The 15,803-nt window shown below is 37.3% G+C and overlaps 1 protein-coding gene and 1 pseudogene across 2 annotated transcripts in view; both read left to right on the top strand.

Moving 5' to 3' along the window:
• Window positions 1–8,287: 8,287 nt before the first annotated feature.
• The window catches only part of LOC308625776 (alpha-2-macroglobulin-like), a 40,929-nt gene continuing 33,413 nt past the window's right edge, over window positions 8,288–15,803 (top strand). Inside the window, exons 1-5 of the mRNA XM_081250261.1 lie at window positions 8,288–8,435; window positions 10,663–10,846; window positions 13,442–13,601; window positions 13,763–13,815; window positions 15,715–15,735. Coding sequence (XP_081106387.1) covers window positions 8,350–8,435; window positions 10,663–10,846; window positions 13,442–13,601; window positions 13,763–13,815; window positions 15,715–15,735 — 504 coding nt within the window. The 5' untranslated portion in view covers window positions 8,288–8,349. The remainder of the gene's footprint in view (window positions 8,436–10,662; window positions 10,847–13,441; window positions 13,602–13,762; window positions 13,816–15,714; window positions 15,736–15,803) is intronic.
• LOC308625779 (non-histone chromosomal protein HMG-14-like) lies at window positions 10,854–13,375 on the top strand (annotated as a pseudogene). The gene has a single exon. The product of its transcript is annotated as a non-histone chromosomal protein HMG-14-like (transcript).

The raw sequence follows: 15,803 nt of genomic DNA, 5'->3' as shown, positions 1-15,803 counted from the left end.
GCTGCCCTAAAGCTTCCTAGGTTTCTAATATCCTTACATTAGATCAGCAAGGCCAGAACAGTCATCTTTCGGTCCAAATTCAAATTTCAAGATGGAGAATCCATATAGCCCTGGTTGGGTCAGGCGTCCACCCTGCTCTGATACACTGTGGTCAGATAGACACGATCAAGGTACAGTCATGACTTTTAGGCACCCACTTCTATGGAAAGAGGGGAGCTCTGTAAATTGCCATCTACAACAAAAGGAGTTCACATCAACATTATGTAGCGCTTTAAGTTTACCAAGAACTTGCACATTCTTTAACTCATTCAATTCATGTAACTGAGCAGGACCCTATGAGGCCTTCCCAGAATAGACCCCCACCCATGTCCTCTACCTGCCTTTTGTCTCTAGAAAAACTTTAGTCAAAGAATAAATTTAATCAGAGAAATAAGAAAATGCAGAAAGGAAAACAGTCAAGCAAGACAAACTAATAATACTTTAGCCATTAAACAAAGTCAAAGACTTTCAGTTCTTCCTCAAGGACTATAGATAATATTCTGAGCCATGTCCTTTGAGCTGTTTTGCAGATACTGAAACCCCCACCAGGTGAAAGAAGTTAACTGTGTGCTGCCCACAAAGCACGTAGACTCCAGACTGATTGGAACCAGAAGATTGATGATATTGACTCCCATTTACCTCACCACCAACTAATCAGAAGAATGCCAACCAGCTGATCACACCCTGTTCCTTGAACACTATAAGACTTCTTGCCACTCTTATGGAACATAGTATTGGAAGTCCTAGCCAGAGCAATTAGGCAAGAAAAAGAAATAAAGGCATCCAAATTGGAAAGGAAGAATAAAACTATCACTATTTAAGGATGACATGATTTTATATACAGAAAACCCTGAAGATTCCACCAAAAAAAAGCTATTAGAAATAATAAATACAGTAAAGTTGCAGAGTACAAAATCAGCATACAAAAATCTGTTTGCATATCTACATGATAACAATGAGCTAGCAGAAATGATCCAGAAAATTAAGAAAACAATCCCATTTATAATTGCAACAAAAAGAATAAAATACCTAGTAATAAATTAAATCCAGGAGGTGAAATACCTGTAAACTGAAAATTATATGACGTTGATAAAAGAAATTAAAGAAGACACAAAGAAATGCAAAGATATTCCATGCTCGTGATTGGAAGACTTAATATTGTTAAAATGTCCATATTATCTAAAGCAACCTGCAGATCCAGTGCAATCCTTATCAAAATCACAAGAACATTTTTCACAGAAATAGAACAAAAAAATTCTAAAATTTATATGGAACCACAAAAGACCCAGACTAGCTAGAGCAATCCCGAGAAAAAAGAACAAAGCCAGAGGTATCACACTCCCTGATTTCGTACCCTTTGCTTCATAAATAACAATTTTACCTCATATTATATTTGATTATTTCAAATGAAGTAATAGGAGATTGTGTGTTTATAACTTGCTATGAAAACACATGAATTTAAAAAGCAATACCACTTAAAACTTAACAGCTTTAATAGTATCTTACAATATATATTCCATAATTTTTCTTACAAAATTTTATATTACTAGAAATTGTGTGTTATTTTAAGAACCTGCAATTCAATAACATTTGGGCATAACAAAAATCAAATAAATTAGAGCATCTAAAGCTCTTAGAACATTACTCAGCACAGTCATATAAATAGTAAGCACTATGTAATTACGAGCTATCATTACTGTTGTTGTCCATATCATCATTATCATCTAAGTAATTAAATTAAACTTGACAAATAATTTTATCTTTTCCTATTAAAATCTGATTCCATTGTTCACTCCCAGACTAAATATAACTCTCTAAAACAAAAGTTCTGACACTGAAAAGTTCCAGAGTGAACATGAGAGTCACAGAGAACAAAGTGGGTTCACAAAGTAAACAGTCATGAAACAACCCTATGCGTGTGTGCATGCACACACACACACACTCACACACACATTTTCCATTCACCAAAGGAAAACTCACCCTGAAACATATTCCCTACCTAGTCTCATATTCAAAAATAAACTCTATAGTGTTAGATATAAAAATATGAAGCACAAATATTTAAATTAGGAAAAACATGTAGCATAGTTTTACAATTTGGGGGTACAAAAGGACTTCCTAATCAGAAAATAAGACCCCAAGACAAAGTTAAAATACAAGGAACAGAGTTCCTACAAGTAACAATGGTACAATACATCACTAGTAATCATAAACTTGAAAAAGAAAAATATATGTCATGCACCCCTCCCTATCAGATTGGGAAATTTTTTAAAGGTATGGGGAAAATGCAGTTGTAGACATTGCTGGTAGAAGATAATTGGCAGAGTTATTTTATTTTATTTTATTTTATTTGTTTATTGGAGTATAGTTGCTTTACAATGTTGTGTTAGTTTCTGCTGTACTGCAAAGTGAATCAGCTCTATGTATACATATATCCCCTCTTTTTTGGATTTCCTTCTCATTTAAGTCACCACAGAGCATTAAGTAGAGTTCCCTGTGCTATGCAGCAGGTTCTCGTTAGTTATCTATTTTATACATAGTAGTGTATACATGTCAGTCTCAAGCTCCCAATTCATCCCACTCCCCCTTCCCCCCCTTGGTGTCCATATGTTTGTTCTCTATGTCTGTGTCTCTATTTCTGGCAGATTCATTTCAGAAAGGGGCTGTAACAGTGCTATAAAAGTTTTAAATGTGTATACTCTTTGACATAGAAAATTTACAGCACAGGTTCATCATACAAAAATACTCCTACATGCCCCAAAGTATGTATATATAAGGACAGACATTGAATTCTATTGTTTGTAATAAATTGTTTTAATTCGGGCACTAATTCCTTTGCAGAACAATGTAGCGTCTAGTAATAAAGATTAGATTTGTGAATATCAGTACTCTTTAGAAACTGAAAGGAACAAGTGGAGTTTAATTTAAAAGATAACGCGCTAGGGACTTCCCTGGCGGTCCAGTGGTTAAGACTCCACGCTTCCATCGTAGGGGGCACAGGTTCGATCCCTGGTCAGGGAACTAAGATCCCGCATGCTGCACAGCATGGCCAAAATTGATAAATAAAACTTGAGAGTCATCAGATCAATCTTAAAAAATAATAAATTAAAATAAATTAAAAAAACAAAACAAGATCAAGAACATTTAAAATAAAACACACTAAAAGTTTGATAATTTTGAGAAACTATGGCAAGTACATTGTTCAGAAACGATCTGAGGATTTGTTAAGCTTTTTATCTTTGTACATTCAAATATTTTTTCTCATTAAAAATTAGAAAGGAGCATTGAGATAGCACAAATGAGAAACACTCTGATCTTTGAGAACATCTCTGTAGATACACGTTGCCCTAACTCCAAGTTTGCCCTAGATATTTAGAGAAAGGTAAAGCAAGTGTACTGTCTGATAGAGCGAATGTGGTATGCCAGTAACTGGGCTTTCTGATTTTTGAAAGTGGTTAATATGTAACCAGCTGAAATGTCCTTCATTATCACTTATTAGGGTAGTGTATGTGTAACCAGTGGTGCCATTAGGGAAACTACATTCAGTCCCCAGCCAGCACTACAGCAATACAGGGGAAACATTTTTTTCTGTTTATTTTTGTTAAGGCCCAATACCTCTTAATCTTTTTTCTCAATTCCCAAATGATTCTCCTTGTTCTATTTAAATGGCTTTTCCCTGCATTTTGCTCCCTTACTTTCTTTTCCATAAACTGCCTTCCTTCTTTTTTCTCTTAACCCTTTACCTCAGCTTTCTAACAGCAACTATTTGCTAAGTGCTTCAAAACTGTACGGAATTTGTCCAAGTTGTGTACTATCATTTCTGTCAAGGACTTGTTATTCAGGTGACCTAACTTTCTCTATTGGGATGCTGCCCTATATCAAAGCCCACAGCAGACAGATGAAATAGACCTCTTTCTCAGTCATTAAGATTCAAAATATAAATATTAATTCTGACAGGTGCAGTACGGTTCACAGTTTTAAAAACTGTTCCATATAGCATCTTGTATAAAAGTACCCCTTGGAGCTGACAGGACAGATATTATGAACCCCATATTTATCTGTGAGGAAGCTGAGGCTCAGAGCAGTTAAATGAGTTACCCAGGACCTTATAATGAGTCAGAACTAGGGCTCAGGTACCCTGACAACTGATCCAGTCATGTTTTCCCCCCTCAAGCTCATTTTCTGTCTTCCCAAGAAGAGGAAGCTCTGTCTTCGTGAAGGGAGCATTTCAGATAAAACGTTCCTCTTTATCTGCGATGATACTGAAGTGGTGTCGCTTCTGAGGATAATTCCGCCATCCGCTTACTTAATACGTCCACCTCACGCAACCTCAAAGTTCTCTCTCTCGGGGCTATCACTTCTCACTCACAGTGTTCAACCTCTCCCTTTTATTGGATCGTCAGCATTTACAGAAGCAACATTTCATTTAAACTTGTTCAAGTCTCTCTCCTCTTAAGGAAGCCTCCCTCTCAGCCCGACATCTCTGCTGAGTACTGCCCTATCATTCTCTTTCCCTTCACATCAACTCAGAAGCCTCCCTCACTCCCCCTTGAGCTGCAGTCAGGCTCTGCTCCACACAGACCCTTAAAGCTGGGTCCCCATATTCTTCTTGTCCCTCAATTCAGCAAAAAAAAAAAAAAAGATCATTCGATCTATTATTTGATTTCACGGTGGCATTTGACATGAATAGCCAGGGATTCAGCAATAATCTTTACAGAGGCTCTTTGTAATTTTTGATAAGGCACCAAATGAATGCTATTAATTATTTCTTTAAGTAATTAACCTTGCAAATAAGTGTTTAGTTATTGCTAGTTTCTTAAAAACCATTTAATTTCTGTTATGTTTTGAATCAATGTACTATAAAATCATGCAAACTTTTGAAATGATTTTTTTCAATTTTGTATGCTATTAACATTGATGTGTTGGCATAAAGCCCCAATCACTCTGACTAGTAAAAACCTTCTCTTGACTATTTTCTTAAAATGTCCCTTCTTTGGGACTCAGAGATTCCACACTCTCCTGTGTTTCTCTCTCTCTGTCTAGCCATTTGGGTTCCATTTGGGTGCCCTTGCCTAGCTCTGTCCTGGACTATTTTCCATTTTCATCCCGTATTATCTATTTCCATGGCATCAGCTCTCCCTATAAGCTGATAAATCTCTAATCTGTACAAATAGGCCAGATCTCAGTAAACTGGTGGTGTTCAGATTGCTTTAACTTTAACCTATAATAAGAATTTTGTATACTTTCATCAGACAGTTTGCAATGGAACACTGAAATCACATTTTCACAATGTAACCTTTACTTTGTGACTCAGGACACTCATAGTTAAAGATAGAGATGATAGAGATAGTAATAAAGAAAATTATATTAGTTAGGATACAAGTTTTACTGCTCGAACAAAGATATCTCAAAATGCAAAGGCTTTTAAATAAGAGAAAGTGTTTTTCTCTTACATGAAAGTCCAAGCTAAAATGGCCTTTGGATGATTCAGGGATTCAGTCTATGCTTCCTTTTTTCTTTTTTTTTTTTTTTAACATCTTTGTTGGAGTATAGTTGATTTACAGCGCTGTGTTAGTTGCTGCTGTATAACAAAGTGAATCAGCTCTACGTATACATACATCCCCATACCCCCTCCCTCTTCAGTCTATGTCTTGCTTGTTGTTCTGCCTTCCTTGTCACATGGCTTGCATCTTATTACCTACAATGGAAGATCGGACAACCGTCCACATGTCCACATTCCAGCCAGTGGTAGGGAGCAAAGGGAGGCACAGAACCTAGTCCTTCCTTTTTAAATCATGAACTGAAAGTTGCATACATCACTTGCACTCACATTTCAATCACCAGAATTTAGCCATATACCATTCCCAGCCTTAAAGGAGAAGGCTAGGAAATGAAAGTTTTCAGTGAGGCAGTTTGTGCCCAGAGAAAAGTCAGGTGTTCTAGTATTAAAGACAGAATTGGAGAAGGGGTAATAGGACACAACCAAAGTTTCTGCTGTACAACATTGAAACGAGTATTTCCAAAATCAATAGTTTCACTTATTCTGTTTGATACACTGTGTTTTCTATTTTATTGTATTCTATTACATTTTTAAAACTCTTGGTCATGACTCACTGACCATGACATTATAACTCACTATAGATGGTGACCCACAATTTGAAAAACATTGCTTTAAACCTGCTATGTCTAATCTGATAACCAGTAGCCACATGGGCTATTGAAATGTGGCTAGTCTAAATTAATATGTGTTGTAAGTGTAGAATTCACACCAGATTTCAAAGACTTAGTATGAAAAAAGAATTTAAAGTACCTCATTTACAATTTTTATATTGATTAAATGTTGAAATGATAATGTTTTGGCAATATTGAGGGAAGTAAGTTATATTATTAAAATTAATTTAATCTGTTTCTTTTTGTTTTTCAATGTGGCTACTGGAAAATGTAAAATTACATAGGAGGCTCACCTTATATTTTTACTAGATCACACTGCCTTAAGCTCTAGGTGCAAATGTTAAACTCCCTACGGATATTATTACTGGACTATCCCACAAGCGCTTTCTGAAACTAGACTCTTTCTCTTCCCAACCCTCAGCCCTCTGTTCTCCTTCCCACCCTGTTTCCTGTGTTTCACTCAACCAGTTAAAGGCAACGCAAGTCACTCAGTGACCAACCAGGAAAACTGAAAAGCACATTCTCCTTTACCCATCACATCCATGTATTCACTGTGTACTATAATTTTACCTCTTAAATATGACATAAATCTGTCAACCTCTATCCAATCTCATTATGAACACCTTAGCTCAAAATATCCTAATTTCTCACCCATATAATTTTGCAACTCCTACCTTGCCTCCTGGATTGCCTCCTTCCAATCAGTCTTCCAAATTTCAGTAATTGTGATCTTTCCAAGAAACAAATCTGGGGAAGTCACTTCACTGATTACTCCCCAAATACCCTAGTAGTACCAACAAGTTCCTTTTTTATTTGAAGCAACCTTGCTTCACCACTTTTCTAAGTGTACAGGCATTTTCTTCATACCAAACACTTTTCATTTTACCAAAGATTTCATGATGGTTTTTACCTCCTTTGCCTTTGTTTATGTCATTCCTTATGTGCTTAGAATTGCACTTTTCATCTCCTACTTCCCTCTGGCTAACCACCACCCACACTCTAGAACTTGATTTACATTTTGCTTTACCTTAGATTTCCTTTCCAAGGCCCAGGTTTGCATTGTGTGTCCCTGTCCAGTGCTCCCAGAGCATCCTGAACTTCTCCAATAATAATGTCTGGCTACTGTATTTTTATTGTCTGCTTTTACACCTGCAAGAATGTGCAATTTGTTTCTTCATATTTGATCATCCATCTCCATGATTTTGTATGATTCCTAGACCAACTAGGCTCAATAAACACTTAGAAAACAATCAAACAGTTGGATGAATGAATGGATGAATGGATGAGTGGATGGATGGACAGGTGGATGGATGAATAAAATAGTTAATATGATTAAAGATTGAAGGGGAGTTGCACATTTAGAAGGCAGTAACAAAATGTGTTTGTATAGTAGATGGTAAAGGCAATTGGTATCTTTGTTAGGCACAGTAAGTCAAAGCTTGTTTCTGAGGTCCTGCTACTTCTCCTTTCATCTTTTCACTTCCTTAATACAGGAAAATATTTCTATTATCATTCTTCCAGAACCTAGCCCTTTATCTGCAATCCAGTAATATCCCCAAGGTCAAAAAGCTATTCTTTTAGCCCAATGTCTTTTGCATAGAGGACTGCTAAATTCTGAAACTGCTTCAACATTTGAGGTAGACATATCTTATGGAGGACTTGCAGGCAGACTGACTTGTAGTGAAATACCTATTTTGAGCCTGTCCTGTGTTGCTTAAATTATAGCTTCCCCTGCCAGCTATTCATGCAAGAGATGTGAGGAAAGCCATAAAAGGCACTATGGGGAAGTGGGAAGGAGGGAGTAAGAGAGAGAAGGGGTTGAAAAGCCGATTAGCTGCTTTACGGTAAAACCCAGGGAAAGTGAGCACTAATGGGAATGTGGATTTTATCCCTCTAGGAATCCTATTTAGCCCACCAGGAATTAACCTTGACTGTAATTAAGTCCCTGAGAGCAATGACCCTTTCAGAGAATGTTCAAAGACCTCTACTTTGTTTAGACACCTTGTGTGGGTGGAACTTCCTGTTTACACAGAGAACAGCATAAAGCCTAGTTGCTCTGAGGAATGTTTGGGATCAGACCAATTGCAGGGAGAAAGGCACAATACAGTCTGGTCTCCTCTGGTCCCTTCTCCCTGCAGCATGGGGAAGAACAAACTCCTCCATCCAAGTCTTACTCTCCTTCTTCTGGTCTTCCTGCCTACAGATGCCTCAGTCTCTGGAATACCGTGAGTTTCACATAGAGCATAAACTTGAAGAGTCCTTTCCTTTATTTCAAATCCTCCTTATCATTCATTTGTCTTCCCTATGGAACTGTCACCTTCTTATCTTTAAGGTGTCTTCCAATTATGAGATTTTACAAATCTGGTTTATTCAGTCTTCACTTATTCTTAACCATTTTTCTCCAACTCTCTGGATCTCTGAATCTCTGCGTCTCTAAATTCTCTGGGGATATACAAAGACTTTCTAAAGGGCATTGGAAAGTGATTCTTTTAAAGGAATCACTTTTCAGATCCTCACATTCATATTGATCTGCTTGAGACCATGCTATTTATCCTTTCTTACCTCCCCTTTCTTAATTTCCTATCTTTCACTTTAAAAGAGAAAGACAAACCTCCCTCAATCAGATGTTACTGTGGAACACTGTCCTGGAGTATAAAAATCTCTAGGGTGCCAAATAAAGGAGCAATTTGAAATACCGATGTTGATGTTGAGAAAGCAAAGGACTCTAATGACAGGAGAAAAAATCCTTTTGCAGATCTTGTGGTGGCGAATTCTTTGTTTCAACAAAATTGAAGGAAGATCTAAGGGAGATACCAGCTGATAAATAATTAGAAGCAATTGTTGATAATAGGGCACTGGGTGATCTTTGGCATGTAATGCAGAAGGAGTTACAAGAACTGGTAAAAATGATATAATTGTTTCATCTGTCATTTATTTACTTTTATGTGAACAATTTTTCGTGGCACTTATATCTACACAAACCAAAAACAGCAACAGAGTTAATGTTAGACCTTATTTAAATTCTTGCAATAAGGAATATCCATCCACGGATACATAAGAACAACTCATCATTTTCATTAAAAATGTACTTCAAAAGTATTTTGATTTTATATATAATAAATATGAATCATAATTTGTAATATATTTATTTTGTTTTGATCAGTTGTATACTGGTAAGACTTCTGAAAACAATTCAATCCAGAAGAAAATGTTTAACATTTATAACTTTAAGGTCACATTAAATTTAAAAGAAGAGTTAAATGCATATACCCACATATAATATTTCATATATATGTATATATATACATATGCATGTGTGTGTGTGTATATATATATATATACACACACACACATATATATATAAACAAAGAAGGAAGAGTGATCCATAAAATATTTTGAAGCACAGAAATGTTAGGACAAACTTCTGTGTGGTAAATGGCATGAAAATTCAAGTTCACGGAGGAAAAGGGGGAAAGATGCTAAATTTCTGATCATTACAAAAAGAACATTTTGGTGTATTTTTTAAATAGATCGTACTGGATATCTTATCACTATGATATTTAAGATTCGATGGGAGATGTACAAAAAAGTAACGTAAGTTTTAATTTAAAATGTCATCAAAAATAATGTATTTTGCTATTGTTTAAACTTGTGATAAAAAAAATAGATGTTTACTTGAATACATGTAAGGAGGGCATAGTGTCTAAAAATAGTTAGGAATTCTGTGAGCAAAAATGTTTGAAAACTCGTGTGTCAATAAAATTATATATGAGAGTATTGAGAAAGTTTCTGTTCTGTTCATGAGGACCTCAAATTCAATCTCTAGAAGACCATTCTTGAGTAGACCATTTTTGTCTACCCTGAGTTGAAAGGCAAATATTTAATATGCAAACATCCAGGGTTAGGTAACACACTAAGATTTCATTAGTTGCTTAACACACTGAGACTTTAAACTAAGGACTCTCTTTAAGCCTCAGAGTAGAAAGCGAGAACTTGCCATTCCATTTTTACAGGCTTGTTTTATAAATATATATAAGTTCTGTAAGTGGATTGGTTTCTGTAGTGTTCCACACGAGAACTTGCTTGCTTTTTACAGCAACCCTAATGTAAAATAGATTTACAGCATAAATATATATAATTAGCATATTTTTATTTGAATTCAGATGCTCACAGATTGATATTTGGGTTCCTTAAAGTGAGGTCTACCTGCAAATGTTAACCTCTTAAAGGCTCACTTCCAGTCAAATATTCACTGCCATGGCACTGACGATGGAAAGGGGAGTAATTCGCATGCATGCCCTCCAACGGCAGAGATCAATTTCATGCTTATCAACATGTCTTCTCTTGGCATAGAACTAACGATAGTAACAAGAATTACAGCAGAAGATAATGCTGCTGATGATAATGCCTCGCCTCCTACACTCTCCTCTAACTGGATTCCCCCATCCCCAGGCACTACATGGTGTTGGTCCCCTCCCTGCTCCACACTGGGACCCCTCAGAAGGGCTGCCTCCTTCTGAGCCACCTGAATGAGACGGTGACTGTAAGCGCCTCCTTGGAGTCCCTCAGAGAGAACAGAAGCCTCTTTACTGATGTGGTGGCAGAGAAAGACTTATTCCACTGTGTCTCCTTCACTGTGAGTACGGCTGTTTGACTTAAAATACTTGTTTCTATTGGTTGGGAACATAGGCAACCAGAATTCAGTCAAGATAAGACTTTGAGAGGCTGGCATGGACTTCAGGAAGGAATCTAAATGTAGCGACTAAGTGTAGAAATTAAGAAGCAATGCATGAATTTCCAATATAAATAATGGTAGACCAATATTTATAGAGATATTAAAATCAACCTAATGATTAGAGAAAATTCCTATTAGCCAGAAAAAAAAAAAGCAGTATGCACTAGACAAAGGGAAAATATGAGTTCTCCTGAAAATTAAAATGGAAAAAAATACAAACAAAGAAAACTAGGCCAGTGTTTAACATAAGCCCCAGTAGTGGGCTGACAGGAACACACCACCCCATACGTACTCTTTCTAAGAGTGAACTTGTAGAAATTACCATGAGTGACTATCCAATAGCTCTTCACAGTTGCCCATATATAGAATCCTTACAGCGTACAGCCAATAACATGTTGCAGTTTCCTTTCTCATAGCTTTAAGAGATGCTTCTACCATGCCCTTTTACCACATAACATCAGTTTGGTAAAGTTCAGTGTATAAGTGAATCAAAACTGTATTAGCGAGCTCGGGCGGTGGGAGGACCGGCAGCGGCCAGGCAGCCCAGCTTCGCCAAGGCTCTCGGCGTGCACGGCTCGCAGGCCCGGAGCACGCGCCAGCCCCGCCGCCACCATGGCCAAGAGGAAGGTCAGCTCCGCCGACGGGGAGGCGAAGGAGGAGCCCAAGAGGAGACTGGCAAGGCTGTCAGCGAAACCGGCTCCTGAAAAAGTGGAAACGAAGCCAAAAAAGCGGCAGGAAAGGATAAATCTTCAGACAAAAAAGTGCAAACAAAAAGGAAAAGGGGAGCAAAGGGAAAACAGGCCGAAGTGGCTCACCAAGAGACTAAAGAAGACTCACCTGCAGAAAACGGAGAAACTAAAAACGAGGAGAGCCCAGCCTCTGATGAAGCAGGAGAGAAAGAAGCCAAGTCTGATTAGTATCACACACCTGGTCCTATCAGGGGCCCCTGTCTCCCTTCTTGTACAATACAGAGGAATATTTTTATCAACTATTTTGTAAATGCAAGTTTTTTAGTAGTTTTAGAGACATTTTTTAAAAGGAGGGAATCCTACCTCATCCCATTTTTTAAGTGTAAATGCTTTCTTTTAAGAGGTGAAATCATTTGCTGGTTGTTTATTTTTTGGTACAACCAGAAAATAGTGGGATATTGAATGTGGCAGGCATTGTCTTGGGTGCCAGCTTAACGTTCCATAGATGGGGGGGATATTTTATATCCTATAATACAAAGCATACTAAATGGCAGTTTGGAATCAGTTGTGCATTTAATGCCCTGAACACTTGAAATTACTTCTCTTCCCACGTTGTTTTTGGTAGAATTATTTCCTAAAGCAAACCACTCACCTCTTGATCTTGGCTCTCCTGGTCAGAATTTTGTGCGCTCTGTAACATCTTTGGTCGTGGTAGTCCAGTTCTTCTAGTAACTTTGTTAACGTGCTGTGAACGATTGACAGTATGATTAGTATGTAGTGTATGTGATATTAAATTGTGAATTAGTGGGACTTACGATGTAACAGCATATCAATATTGGAAGATATTGGTACTTGGTCGCCTGTCAAGGAAAATTTGCCTCCAAATTTTAAGCTGGAAAGTCACTGGAATAACTGTTCAGAAAAGAATCACAACTACGTGATTTTTTAGATTTTTGGTACGTATGTTAAGAACTGTGTACAAATTGAAATGTCTGTGTACTGATCCTCAAAACAACCAATAAAACATCTCAATTATGAAAGAAAAAAAAAACTGTTTTAGCTGATTTGCAGTAACCTGGATGGACCTGGAGATTATCATACTAAGTGAAGTAAGTCAGACAGAGAAAGACAAATATCATCTGATATTGCTTATATGCAGAATCTAAAAACAAACGGATACAAATGAACTTATTTACAAAACAGAAACAGACTCACAGACTTAGAGACAAACTTATGGTTATCGGGGGAAGGGTGGGGAGGAGGATAGACTGAGTTTGGGATTGACACGAACACACGGCTATATTTAAAATAGACAACCAACAAGGACCCACTGTATAGCACAGGGAACTCTGCTCAATATCCTGTAATAACCTCAATGGGAAAAGAATTTGAAAAAGAACAGATACATGTATATGTATAACTGAATCACCTTGCTGTACACCCGAAACTAACACAACGTTGTTAATCAACTCTACTCCAACATAAAATAAAAATTTAAAAATGAATAAATAAATAAAGCAAAAATATTTTTTAAAAAACCTGTATTGGCTGATCCGTAAGGAGATGTGAGTATCATTTATGACCTCTCTCACTGTTGTAATTTCCTCCATCCTGTGTTCTGTCTTCCCATTTGTAAATGACAGAAGTCATTCTGTCTGTGAATTCCTGTCCATGCCAAATTTCCCTGATGAGAATGAGAGAGTGAAATTAAGTAAAAGGGACAAGATCCCCAGGGAGAATTGGGACAGGGACTGGAGGAGGAAACTTGGCAGATGAATGGGTTCTCAGGATCTCTCCTATATTTCAGATCCCAAGATCTTCATCCAATGAGGAGGTAATGTTCCTCACTATCCAAGTGAAAGGACCAACCCAAGAATTCAAGAAGCGGACCACAGTGTTGGTTAAAAATGAAGAGAGTCTGGTCTTTGTCCAGACAGACAAACCCATCTACAAACCAGAGCAGACAGGTACAAAAAGGCCTATGGTCAGGACAACTTCAAAAAAGAAAGATCTTCCTCCCCTGTGTATTCCCCAGTCAAAGGAATCCTGGTTCCTTTATGGTCTGTCTTACTAGCCTATAGGCCTGGCTTCAGGTTTCTGGGACTCATGAAAAATATTTCTGTTTCAGTGAAATTTCGTGTTGTCTTGTTAGATGACAATTTTCACCCCCTGAATGAGTTGGTAAGTGTCCTAATATCGATCTAGAATTTTTATTATCTATGTAAACAGGCTGAGAGTTTGTTTTTGGTGTTGGGGGAGAACCAGGGAGAGGAAGAATCTGGTACTGATAGCAGTACTTTCTGGCATTGCCATAGTGCAATATCCTCATTTAAACAGTATTCTGGGTCAAGAGAGTAGCTGATTCTTTCTTGGTACTCATACTTAGTCAGTTGTCACACAAACTTACTCTTTAGAAAATTCTCAATTAGCCAAACTAGAAAGATACACTATATCTCTTTTTTTTTTTTTTTTTGCGGTACGCTGGCCTCTCACTGTTGTGGCCTCTCCCATTGCGGAGCACAGGCTCCGGACGCGGCGCAGGCTCAGCGGCCGTGGCTCACGGGCTCAGCCACTCCGCGGCATGTGGGATCTTCCTGGACTGGGGCACGAACCCATGTCCCTGCATTGGCAGGCAGACTCTCAACCACTGTGCCACCAGGGAAGCCCGAAAGATACACTATATAATAAATAAACCATCAAAAAACTTAGGTTTAGACGACTTCTCAAAGATTTAAACTTTTTCTAAACACAAAACCTCTCCTATAAAGGAAGGAGAGTGTAATCAATGTTTGTTCCTCAAGGCTAACACTCTCAATTTTAATGTAGACAAGAAACCGAAGTCTTAATTTTTCTCTCCTAGATCTAGTCCTCGACCACATTTTCTTATCTCAGAAAGAGGCAATTTTCAATGAAAAGCCAGGGACTCTGTTGACTATAGCCCCTCCACCCCCAACTTCCTTTTCCCCCTCTTAAAAGTGTTCTCTTTCCCTTGTCATAGAGTTTGCAATTCCCTGCTGATCCTGATCAAACCCATCTTTGCTAGGATGTGAAGAAGGGAAAGGGATGGGAGGGAAAAAAGCAACTTTTTTCTTCTAGCTCCTCAGGCAAAGGATTAAGGCATATTCCTCCGTCTCACCCACATCCATTTCATCAGAAAATCATGTTAGTTTAAAATATATCCAGACTATGTTTTACCACATGAATTGCTACGACCTTGTCCTGACCAGTATCACCTCCAAACAAGACTATTACAATAGCCTTGAAATTGGTCTCCTGGTTTCCACTTACACTCCTCTATCTAAAATCAAACACCTAGCCCTTCACTCTATCAGCTTAACTCTGCTTTTTTTTATTTCTTGACATTTACCACTACCTCAAATCTATTTATCTATATCTCAAATATATATATCAAACATTTGTATCTCAAATATATATGTCAAACATATATATCTCAAATATATATCTATATATATCAAAAATATATATTTCATATATGACTGTGTTTCTCATGTATCCATCCCTATTAGAATGTAAGCTCTATGAAAGCAGATCTGTTGTTCTTTTGTGCACTGCTCTATTCATAGCACCTAGAATGATACACAGCACATGTTAGGCACTTAATAAGTATTAGTTTTAAAAATGAATAAGCATTGATAGTAGAGGAGCTATTCCCAGTCGTCCTTATTCTTAGAACTACCTAAGAATTCTGTGACCCACCTTAACGTTTGGATCTGAACATGGTTACTTATAATTCCATTAGTGTTGATTTCTCAATCTGTAAAATAGCATAGCAAAGGAATGTTCTTCACTGGGATACTATAAGCATTTAAGTAATAGCAGTAAATACCATTCCTAATGAATGGCACATATGCATTTGTTGCTCACACCCAGTAAGTACTTAACATTACTTATTAATTGCTTGTAATGGATTAATCAAAAGTTCTGTAAAACTTAATCTGGAATTTTTCTGTGTTTTACTACAGATAAAGTTATTCTGCATAAAGCTGTCTTGCTTATAAACCAGAACTGAGAATATTTGAGAACAATTCTAAACTCCTTTCTCTCTCTTTTGTCTTTCAGATTCCACTAGTATATATTGAGGTAAGCAACGTGAAACATTCCATAATTAGAAACAAATAATAAACTTAGGGAGAAGGTTCTTATTTGAG

This window comes from Mesoplodon bidens, assembly GCF_964165515.1.
Source record: "Mesoplodon bidens genome assembly, chromosome: 11".
NCBI lineage: Eukaryota > Metazoa > Chordata > Mammalia > Artiodactyla > Ziphiidae > Mesoplodon > Mesoplodon bidens.
Note: the sequence above shows the minus strand (reverse complement) of the source record. Positions and strands in the feature narration are given on the sequence as shown.